General features: G+C 47.1%; 1 protein-coding gene across 1 annotated transcript in view; it reads left to right on the top strand.

The window, feature by feature from the left end:
• Nucleotides 1-12,035, top strand: part of LOC139654511 (rho GTPase-activating protein 29-like) — a 41,158-nt gene that overhangs the window by 1,559 nt on the left and 27,564 nt on the right. The window contains exon 2 of the mRNA XM_071531601.1: nt 47-455. Within this exon, the coding sequence (XP_071387702.1) occupies nt 146-455 (310 nt within the window). The 5' untranslated portion in view covers nt 47-145. The remainder of the gene's footprint in view (nt 1-46; nt 456-12,035) is intronic.

Genomic DNA, 12,035 nt, shown 5'->3' with positions numbered 1-12,035 from the left:
GTGTGTGCCTGTCAGGATTAAGATTCTCCTCCCTCCCGCTTGGCAGGATCGTCCATCCCTCTTCCGGTGCAGCGCTGGGTGTGAGAACGGAGCCGAACCGCGGGATCACAGGTGCCAGGCCTAAGGGCCACCCGACCAAGAGGGCATGCTGGCTGCCATGCTGCGCCAGAGCAGCGGAGGAGGAGGCGGCGGTAGCGGCGGCGGAGGCGGGACCAAACTCTCCCTCGGTATCTCCCGGCTGTCCAACTCCAGCTTGGGCTCGGCGGGCCCCGCCGGCGCGGGCCCCTGGGTGCTGGGCAGGGCCGCCAAGAGCAGCTCGGTGAGCTCGGTCAGCTCCGGCTCGGACAGCGCGGACGTCCCCGCCTCCGACCCAGACTACATCATGCAGCTGGTCAACGACGTGCGCAAGTTCGCCGACGTCCTCCTGCACCTCAAAGAAGTTTTCAACTCCAAAGGTAAGATTTGGACAGAGTGAACACTGTCATCAAGGGGAATTTAGGCATAGGTAGACGCACTGTTCTGCTTTTTTTTTTTTTGCAGTAACTGCGCTGTTTCAACCGCATTTTGAGCTGATAATGAAAAGCAGGTAGTGCAAGGTGCTCTTTGATTCCATAGCTGCCACACACAGTAAACAGTAGTTATGTGCAACTGTCAAACACGTAAAAACTACCACAACACAGCCAACTACTACCACAACTACTGCTACACACTTTACTACTTTCTCAATTTTCAACCCAGAGTAACAGCAGCTACCAACTGTTCTACTGGATGTAGGCAGTCCAAGAAGTGAAATACTTCTCAGTTTCTTCATGACATGAACACGGCAACATGGGTTAAACCCTGCCGCCTCTTTGTTGTGGTTTGTTGGATCACCAAACAAGCAGTGCGCTCCTCTTAAAGGTTCTTAAAGGTCCTGCCTATAAAGACGCTAGACGCAGCGTTTTTTTTTCTCTCTCTCCTTTGACTTTAATGTAAAAAAAAAAAAAAGGTGCTGGCAGTTCGGGAAAAAACAGAATAGCGTGAACACAGCCAAGGGGATTTATAACGGAATGTAGCTGCCAGTCAACTCTTGTGTACACACTGTTGCTTTCACCACAATGTACACAGCCCCCCCCCCCAGACACACACACACACACACACACACACACACACAAGCACCTATCTACCTGTTATGTCCTGCTCTGGCCTTGGCAGTACGGTCAGTCAACCAACCTTATCTCTCCTTTTCTTTAGCTCTCTCTGTGAAGCAGAAAATACAGTTCACTTTAGCCGTCACTGACGACTGTTGAGGCAGAATTTCTAATACACTTACAAAGTGATAAGAATACTTATATTCTGACGCATGTATCAACAAATTCAGATTGGTGTCGCTGGTAAAATCGGCAATCAGGTGTTTAAAAAAAACAAACCCTAATTGGAACATGACTCATACTTAAAGCATCTCTGCGCAAAACAAAACTCGACGCAGTGCCATAACAAGTTAGTTTTGCTTGAGGTTTGTTGTAATTCCGCATACTGCTAGGCCGCTCGCTATGCTCTCTGAGATCAGCTGGGGTAAAAAAATATACCCCACTTCAATTTGTAGATGGATTGAAAGAAGAATCTTTTCCTTTAAAGTCTTCCAAAAACACACTGTGCCCGCATTAAACACCTGCGGCGTCCAAGAAGAGAGAGCAATTGTCATCCCAGCTCTCAGAGAGAATAATACACTCTTCTTTCCCCATCCATGATCAAATGAACTGTTTCCAAACCATAGGGGAACACTTTTAGAGAGCGGAGTGAGACTTACTGCCGTCTGTCTGTGTGTGTGTGTGTGTGTGTGTATGTGTTTGTGTGGGTGATTATTACATTCCTGGGCTCGGTATGGTCGGCGTTGGCTTTTGGATCAGACCCAGATTTGCTAATCCCTAGCCGGGGTAAGAATGGTCTGGGAAGAGGGGGTGAAGGGTAGTTGGAGGAGGAGGAGGAGGAGGAGGAGGTGGTGGTGGTGGTGTTACCCCCCCACCCCCCCAACCCCCATTAGCGCTGTGCCATGACGCCCAAGGCCTGGAAAAAAGGAATCCCAGGGCTTCTTTTTTTTTTTTTGTCTGGAGAGGTCAGTGAGGGTGCTTGACCTGGCTGGACAGGCTGGCGTTTTTAGAGAGCTGAGACTTGTGACCGGCCATTTTTTTTTTTTTTTTTTAAAGCTCAAGGGACTTTTCAGCAGCCTGTCAGCGTCCCACAGATCAAAGCAGTAAATCAACATGCGTAAGAGAGCGGGGTCTGCTGGTTTATGGAGTGGAAGGAGCCTTTATTTTCAAATAAGAAATATCCCTCTGGCGTTCTCGTGGTTCTGTTTTTAGCATAGTGGATAAAACAAATAGCTTAAGTGGTTAAGTGTAATGCACAATAAATACAGCAGGTTTGATGTGTTTAACAGCACATTGCTCCTGGCACACACGGGCCCTCACTATGTAACAAGCTTGCATAGCTGTCATAGTAGAAATGTTGTCCGCGCGGCTTGTTGGCTGATTTATTACGCGGTCGGCAAGAAACCGGTTTACATTGTGCGCTCTGTCCAAAATTCAAACCGCACAGCACTGTGAGGAGAACGGGCTTTTGGAACATCGAGCCGTAAACGGATTGGAAAACCAACTTGATGAAGACATAATTCAACGACTTGCGAAGATGTCACCACACTCACGCCACTAATGTGACCGTGCAGAGTTTACAGGCCCGATAAGCACGAGCTCGATTATGCAGATGAACGTGTGACTGTAAAAGTGCAAAGAGCATTCCGGTAAGAGGGCTTATTTTGGCTAAACACAGGAAAGGGCAGATTTGGGGGAAACCAGGCTAATTGCCCTGTAGAAAACTGAATGCAGGGCAAGTAGTGGCAACAAGAACTCTGTGCCTCCAAACTAATTTTGAACTCCATGAAAGGATGAAAGTCGGAGTTATCAGTGATTATGAGGCACTGGACACCAGGCTAAATTGAGATGTTTCAAAAGGGAAACATGCCTATGAAAATAGGCTTAAAGCTTCTCGCACGTTGTTTCGCCCGTTCATTCAAATAAGCTCAGGCTAAACACAGGAAAAGGAAAGACTATTAACACACGAGTCACGCATCACGCTCCAGATACATAAATTCAGGAAATGAGCTTTTCTGATGTCACGGCCCTATCGGGGATGGTTTGTTGCTCGTGGTCAGTAAACATCTTCAAAGTGTCAGTGTTGAGGTTGAGGTTGAGGTTGAGGTGGGGGGGGGGGGGCTTTAGCAGAGCGTGATAACAGACTGTTGGGAATCACTGGCTTGTGCTGTGATTGGATGTGATTTAAATCCCCCCTTCTAATTTATGGCCATATTGTCTCTGCGGCACTTCACAATAGTCCGAGCCTCTCATTACTCAACGAAACAGAGGGGAACCGTCTGGTTTTTTTTTGCGGCCCGCGCAGAGCCAATAGTCAAGAGCAATATCCAGTTCAGAGGCCTGTACCCCCCCCCCCCCCCCCACCGCACCCAGTCTTGACACCCATTGTCACGAGGAGGCACCCCCACCCCCACCCCCCCGGTCTCGCACGCCGGCGCGAACCCGGCCCCGCTTCTTGCTGAACTTCTTACTTTCCCATGTGTTAAGAATAGCCGCGGGCCTCTGGGATTGGTCCCTGGGGGGGGATTCCTCAGCCAATCCCATTAAGAATGCTTTATTTTTAAAAAAGTTTTTTTTTTTTTGCTTCCAGCGCACGTCGACCTTAAATGGCGATTTATTATGTGGCCGCTGTTCAGTTTTTTGGGCTGAGCCAGTGACGCATGGCTAAATTTTGTGTGTTTTTTTTTTTTTTTTTTCCAATGCCTGAGAAGATTTTTTTTTTATGGGTCTCCATTGTTGTCAGGCGAGCGTCGAGGGCCCTGCCAGCTCTCTTCTCCACATCTCCGCAGCCCGTTGGATATTTCAATTCCTTTTTTTTTTTTTTAAGGTCGAGAACCTGTCCGGCGGGCCACTCGTGAAGGACATGCCGGTAATTGGAGGGGATTATTATTGTGAGGTTCGCCTTAGCCGGGGTCACGGAGGACGTTTGGTGACCTGATGAGTCGCGGGGGTCACCTCTGCGCACCCCTTTTTGTGGTCCGACGGTAAGAATGGGGCCTCCGAAGCATCTCCCGGCGCCCCGTCCGAGGATTAGCATGACAAACGCGTCTTATTCTGAGACTCGTCCCCCCTCGCGCGTCTTCGTTCGCCAAACAACCGTCTTCACACGCTCGTTTGTTTTTTTTGTTTTTTTAGTGGAGTAGTGGAGCTCGTGATTCTATTTTAGGAGCGAGCGTGTTGTGCTTGGGCAGGGCCGGGGGCAGGGGAGGACAGGTGTGTCATGGGTGTTTATGCGCTCCTCGACTCCGCCGAGCAGAATGATGGCCGGGTTTGGCGTGCGTCAGCCGTTTAAAAGAATGGAAACGAAGCCGGTGAGCAATTGACTCGGCGAAGCAGAAGGGAGCAGGACGCTAAAGGGAAAGCTTTTCACCTTTTTTTAAAGGGACACTCCAAGTATGTAATCGGCTATTATTTTTCAGTATTCTGGATCGGCCTGTATACTTCATGTGCAGAGGAGTAATTGTAGGTCCAAGCAGGTCAGATATACAGGATCTTGTTGAACCAATGCGTTTTTGAATGTAATGAATAACTTAATGCTCTTCCCTCTGCAAGTAGAGTTTGCGTATCAGCTCTGGGTCGGCCTCTTGTTAATTTGCACTTCTCACAGTCCATGTGACGGTGTTTTGGCTTGTGTTGGCTTGGCTTCACCACTATAAAGCAAAACTTCCCTCTGGATATTTTGATTTAATATAATCTGCACTATCTTTTCCTGCCGCCTTACTAGTTATATCCCTCCACCCACCCCCCCCCTATTCCCCCTGTCTGGCATACCCTGCGTTCCTGCAGAACAAATACCCACTTGTTGCATTTAGATGATAATTTCAGAGTGAGCAAGGTAGGGGGTTCAGTCTTTTTGCACAAGTACACACGGCTGTTGACGGCCACTTTGACTGCTACAGGGATTGATCCTGTGACCTTTCAATTACTGCGCAGCCTTTTTAACCACTATGCCACCAATGCACCCTGCCAAGGAAACCTCTCCACTGCTCCTATATAGCGTAATTCGTAATGCGTAGTCATTAGTCACAGTTTTAATTAGTGTCAATGTTAATATATGACTCGCATGCCTCCTGTCAGCTGTGTGGTACGAACATTGACTCATTCGTTGCGGGGTGACTTCATCTGGATGTTGGATCAGTGCGGGTTTTGCTCGCAGGCTCCTCTCCTCACTGTGAATGTAAGGTCTGGGATTTAATGATTAACAGGTAGCTGCTGAAAATGGTGTTGTGTAATGTGTATAATGATACACTGTAATGGACCTGACAGCTCAGTGAGTGACTGATTTCCAGGCGGCAAGCCAAAAATGTTTTGGGACTTACTGTTTTTTTGTTTTTTTTCCCCATGTCATTGTCAGTAAGAAAAATGGTGCAGTAGTTGTGGATTATATAGGTTGGCTTACTGCTTTGCATTTTGGCTTCTTTTTTGTGCTTTTAGTTGAAGTATGCTGTACGGATGAGGGGAAAAAAACATTTTTTTTCTTTGGAGGGGTGGGGGGGGGGGTATTCCGCCACGATACCGAAGCTTTGTGGGAAAGTGACTCCGGTCTGGGTCCTCAGAGAAAACCTAAATGCTATTTCAGTGATTTGTGGTCGAAATCACTCCTTGTGAAATACCAGCCTAAAATTAGCCCCACTTGGTCTTCTCACTGACCATTCCAGACTTTCTCAATGGCTGCAGCCGCGCTCTGTTTAGACGGTCTATCCCTCTGGGTCTTGGGATCCACTGTAGAGCTTCTTCTTGCCTCCAAAGAGCTCCTTTTATGGTCGCCTCCACTGTATCCGTATTTAAAACCACTGTAAAACTTGTCCTTTTAGGAGATCCAGTCACATTCGTGTTTTGGGATTCTGGCCCCTAAACTGAATTTTCCACAGATCTCAGTTTAATGATACAGTTATCTCACTATCTAAGCTGCTTGACAGGATTTATTACATTAGCTTAATTGTCTTTGGGGATCTTTTTTTTTAAAAGCAAAGCTATTGCTTTACCATTAGCTGAAGCAATCGTGCAGTTGGTTCTGTGGATTACTGCCACAGGGGATTGAAGTGTGTGGAGAGGTGACATATGGCATGTGCATTTATCCCCTCTGCCCAGGGAAACAAAGCATGAAATAATAGTAAATGCAGGGCCGTTGGGTGAAAATGTATCTGGAGATGCAGCCCCTGTTAGAGCACACTGGATGCAGGTGGCAGTGCTATGCTGATTTGTCAAGTTTAATGGCCCAACTGCACTTGAAGATTTGTAAGTTGTTTTCCAAGTTGGAACCCAGGGGATCTCTCTCTCTCTCTCTCTCGCTCTCGTTCTCTCTCTCCCTCTCCCTCTCTCCTTCCTTCCTCATGGAAAGATTTATGGTTATGGGCACTGTTTTGGCTGGGGTGACTTTGTTCCAGGAGGGGGGGGGGGGTTGATGCCTGCCACACACTCCCTCTAACACACCTCCCAGCTTCCCACACTGCACATGATGAGCTAGGGATCGTGGGCTCCGATGAGGGGCGGTAACCCGTAAAACACAGCATTAGCGCTATCTCTGTTTATTTTCAGAGGGAGACTGTGGGAAGCCCTGCAAGCTGCAAACACTCTACTGTCAAGGTAGAGTGTGGAGGTTCCAAGGATTTTGATGACATGTATTGAGCCACAGTTCATATCTGTTCCTGTCTGTTGTCAGATCTGAAGTGCAGGAGCAGTGATCAAACTGATGGAGAAGAGTAGTCAGGTGACCTTGGTGACTTCGTGTCAGTACTCGCTGCCAAGCTGCTGTGATTTTGTTTGTTTGATTGATTTTTGCTTGAGCTTTGACACAGGAGAGCACTAGCTGCCGGTTTCCAGAACAGCTCCAATAAACATGATTGTTTTTGTCACTAAAACAGTGAACCTCCTGTCTTTTTGCTTTGACCCACAATTGAAGCTTCAATAAATAAATATAGGAAAAGGGATGTTGGATAAGGCATCACCTTGCTCAAATATTTGTTCACCTGTAAGATTGCCTATCACCGTCTTAAAGTGTGTGCAGAAACTGGGAACTTATTCAGAAAATGTCCTTTGGCACTAAAAATCAACATCAACAGCATAGTGTATCCTCACCAAGATTACCGAAAACAAAGATAGCAGATTTAACCGACACTCATTTGGTTGCGTGATCAGTAGACCTCCCATCACCCATCTTGGATTAAGCCTTTGAAACCAAGATGGCAAATTTATCCTTCGAATAAGCTTAAGTAGCCCCCTGAATCTGTGGCTCCCAGCCCTGCATTAGATTAAAGTCATCTAGAATTAGGCAAGAGAGCATTAAGTTGACATCCTGCTCTCTTCACCAACATGTGTGGTGGGATTGATTAATCCATCAATACAGCCCTTGGGTTTAGATGCACTCACTAATGAGTGATGATCTTTTTAGATTTCGCTTCAGTGTTGATGAGCAGGTTTTAAATCCTTTTCACTGATTCCGGTCCAAATTTTATTGGCATAATTTATGGTTATTCCTCACTTGGGATTGTAGCAAGGTCTAGACTCTGCATAATTGGCCTTGTTTTGCTGCCAGAGCCTTAACCTTCGGGCACGCTCGCATGTGACTGGGGCAGCCCCATGCTGGGAACAGCTCATAACTTGTTAAAGACTACTGGAGCTGATGGGAGAGAGACGGGTGGGATAACCATCCACCGTCTTTGTCCACGACATTCAGTTGAGGCTCGGTTGTTGTGCTCAGTTTAAAAAAAAAAAGAGGGACCCTGTTTTGATGTGGAGGTAAACAGACTGAGCGTGAAGCGTGGCCAGGACCAAATAGCGTCCGTCCTCTCTGGCAGGACTCAAATTGGGTGCCATTGGGGTGTAGAAAGGGCGAGGGAGGAGGGAGGAGCTGGTGGGGACCGAGTGAAACCGCCAAAGCGCAGGGCCCACTTTCAACAATACCACTATGTCTCCTCTGAATCCGCTCCTCCAAACAGACAATGGCTTCTTAGAACAAATATGGAGTGTTTTTCCCTCTCGCCATTGTTGTGACAGAATCCAGGAGCCTCCAAATCTGCATATTTCATAACCGGTGATGAATGGAGATAGGGCCTCTTTAAGTTGCGCAGGAGGCCCTTTGGCATTAAGATGTTCTTAAGCCTCTATAGCGAGACTGACACATGTGCAAATCAGCATCCCCTCCACAGGCACTAGGCCCCGAAGAGCTTCAAACTCATGCAAGGCCAGTGTCTGCTCAAATTGTTCCATTGACGATAACGAGTTAACGAACAAAACAGTGCGTTGAACCCACCCAGGACCCTTTGTTTTTCTTGAACTCTTCACCTCTCCCAATTAAACATTCTCTTGAATCACTAGTTAGATTTGTGCATAATAAGATTCCTATAATTTGGAGCAATACCAGTTGTATGCACAAAGAACAAATCATCTCCTAAAACCCTTGGCCTTGCCCACGGATGCAAAGTTCACAGGCACTTGCAATTTAAATAAATAAAAAACATGTTGTCCTCAAAAGCTGTTTTTGTTGTACATTTCATTCATATAGGCTACTGTGCACAACTGGACTGCTTGACAGTTATGAAAGTAATCGTGTTTTGAAGGCCTCTGGAAAAGTCAACTGTGCAAGCCTCCTAGTGCACAAACCCCATTCACCCAGGATTAGGATGCTAGTAAAGCTAAACAATGTCCTCTTGTCCTCAGCGCTATGTCCGCCCCCCCCCCCCATCCTGCCTCTTGACAGGTGTGCTGAAGGGGCCCGTTCGGTCGGCCAGCCTTAGCCCTTGTTAAGACAGATCTCCCGGCTCCCTGGCCCCGCTGATGTTCCTTTGCCCGCGATAAACAGCGTGGCGGGCCGCTGTAGCCTCTCTGGACTAATGCCACACCGTATTTGGCTGCCAGCTAGAGGTTGCACCGTGGGGGGATTTGCAGTTTCTCTTAAAGAAAGCATAGTTGGAATGCCAGCCTTCAGAGCTTTGCATCAACAGTAGGCGGGGGTGGTGGTGATGGCGGTGATGTGGGTGGGGGGGGTGGGGGGGGATATCAAGAGGGAAGGGTTGCCTGTCTTTCCTCACTGTGACAGACAGCTCCAAAGAGAAATGAAAGAGGGGAAAAAAGCAAATTCTTGACTCCACACTAGGCATCTCATTGATATGCTAAGGACTAAGGAGAGAAATATCCAAGGGTAAACACGGCTGTTGACTAGAAGGAGATTTTGGAACATTTTATGAGTTCACCCTTGGAGTTTGGGGTGATTGTGAAGGTCTTAATTGCTTTAATCCTTTGCTCGAGTTTGAGATTTTTGGTATTACTTCCATATATTATATCCCATATTCCTCCCAATATCAATCAGTGGAAATGCCTGTGATCATAAATCTGCAGCTTTCATTGAGTGTATTTTTTTCATCTGCATTTGGTTTTCTTTTGCTAACAATTAACGGGCCTGGCAGAGGTAGCAGCCTACAAAGTGGGAACATAAAAGCCCCCCACCTAGGCGGAAGGTGCTGTGTGTCTAGCCTGGGGCTCTTTTTAAACGCTGGCTCTTTGTGTACGCAGCCATGGGAAAGGGAGCTTCAAAGGTGGAGCAACAGGGAATGCCCTGGTGTGAGCACAGAAGTCTGGGAAGGCAAAGGTCCCCCGCCTTTTACCAGCTGCATGTAATCTGCTAATCCTCGGAGTGGACCGCCGGTGGTCCGTCGACAGAGGTGGACCAGGGCCACTGGCCACAGGAAGTGTGTAAGGGAGGGGGGTATCTAGGGGATGTATGGGCCACCCATTGGAGTGACCTTACCCAAGTGTTAAAGGTTAAGTGGATCCATTTTGCATGACCCTATTATGGTTGAACAAATGGTTCAGTTTTTGGATTGGAATGATTTTTGGATTGGCATGAATGCCCTATAAGAGATGAGATACTGTTGAGCGAGGAATGTGTTAAGGAATGTGGCATTTCACCCTGACCAATTAAAGAGGAATCCATTTGAACAAAATAAAGGTTACTGAGTCATGCGGTGATTGATTATTAGGCCCACATTTGGTTTCTTGTCCTTTGATGAAGAGGAGGAGTCTCAAAGGAGCCCCTTGAATCTTAGCCTCACCGCAGCCTTTTGATGAATGCACATTTTCTTTTAAACAAGTGCCACACCAAAGTCCTGGTTGGTTATTCAAGGGGCGAGTAACTGGAATGTCCAGCTGTGGCCTGACTCAATGGGACACATTGAGAGGTTTTGATTGACATTAGTCATGGCTTGCCTGTCCAACACCCTATTTAGCCCCCTTTGCCGTGGGCTCCTTCCATTTGATCGGACCTCTGCGGACCCAGTTGTGACATGTTTAGTGATTTCACACTTGCTTTGTGGCAATAAGCTCCCCTCCGTTCTCTCAAATGTTTTGAAGCATAAATAATACATTGCTCCCATGATTTGCAATGCATGACTGAGCATAGCTAGGGTCACAGCGAAAGGAATGTTGCCAAGTCATATTGTGTCAGGCCCTAGTGGAAGTTTTGCGCCATAAAGGAATCATGCCGTTGATGCGAAGGCCCCAAAAGTGCGATATTTCACTTTCGTTAAACAGCCAAGAGAAAGCATCAGCAACATTTTAGTAGTAATGGCTTTAGAAAAGAGTTTAGTTTCTGGTATGTCGGTCCATACATTGCATGTGCAGTAACATAGACCTTCTTCACCACATGATGTTCAGAGGGTGAGCAGCCCAGTTTAATGCCTAGCTAACTAAACCAGTGGTTCTCAAAGTGGGCTCCAGGCGGTCCCCAGCAAAATTAGGAATACTTTAATTTCACTAATTCACTAGAAACTATCCCAATTAGAGAATGTCTTGTATATGACAATATGTTGTAATTGTAGATTTTACTCTCACCGCTCTTATCGCCCCACATACAGTATAGACAATTCTACAATTCAATGGTAAATTAACAATGAAATTCCTCCAACATGGGGCACCCTGGGACAAAATTTTATCAAATAGGGGTCCTAATGTGTGTGTATTTGGGTGTCCGTGACATGAAAATGTTTGAGAGCCACTGCACTAGACAGCTGTCCTCTGCACTAGAGGGGCGTCTGAATGTTTTGGTATTGAGGTGTCATCTCGATGGTGAATGATCCGACAATGTTTTCATTATGGATCCCCCTCCGCCCCGCGCTCCCGCGACTCCCATCCCCGTTCCCCAACAAGAGGCTGGAATGTTGGGTTTCCATGACGCTAATGAAGTAAAAACCTGGCAATGTGTCGCTGGCAGCCTCTGAGCCAGCTCCTGATCCGCGGCCTCCTTCTCATCAGGATCAGAGTCTGATCCCCCTGTAGCCTTCATTCACCAGGGCTTTTTATACCCGGGAATGTCTCTCGCTCTCTCCTTCTCTCATAACCCCTGGTGAAGCTGGGACGTGGGGTGCAGGGGTAAATTTGGGACAAATCCCAAGGGAGAGTACTACCCCAAATAACACACAACCCCCTTCCTCTTTTTTTTTTTTTTTTTTCTCCCATACCCATCACCACTCCTCCCCTATTGCTCTTTACAACCCCGCCACCCCACCCCTAACCATCACACACACACACACACTATGCACTCCAAGCCTTCTTCTCTCCCGTGAAAAGTGAAAAGCTGGCGTTGTGATTTATTGTTCCATAAATGCTTCATGTGGCAGGCCCATGAGGCGACCAGTCCCACTGTTTGCTAGTGGCCCCAGGGACAATAGTGAGGTTTCCGCACTCAAACAAGTCCTCACTCAAAACCCTGTGGCCTTCCCTAGTGAAAACAAAATGATCCTTCCCAGCAGCTCGTTTGGTTTTTACCGGTTTTCAAATGGCTATGGACTAATATTTGCATATTGAAACATCTCTTTTCACTGCAACTTTTTCCACAAACTTTTCCCATTCAGACTTCTTCTGCAGTCTGTAAACTGACAATAGCCCAGCTAAAACAAAATGCACTAGTGA

The sequence above is a fragment of the Centroberyx affinis genome, unplaced genomic scaffold, assembly GCF_046629955.1.
Source record: "Centroberyx affinis isolate AG114_WGS23_722 - 3 ecotype Tasmania unplaced genomic scaffold, CSIRO-AGI_Caff_v1 ptg002102l_1, whole genome shotgun sequence".
In the NCBI taxonomy this organism is placed as follows: domain Eukaryota; kingdom Metazoa; phylum Chordata; class Actinopteri; order Beryciformes; family Berycidae; genus Centroberyx; species Centroberyx affinis.
This window is presented reverse-complemented; position numbering and strand designations above follow the sequence as displayed.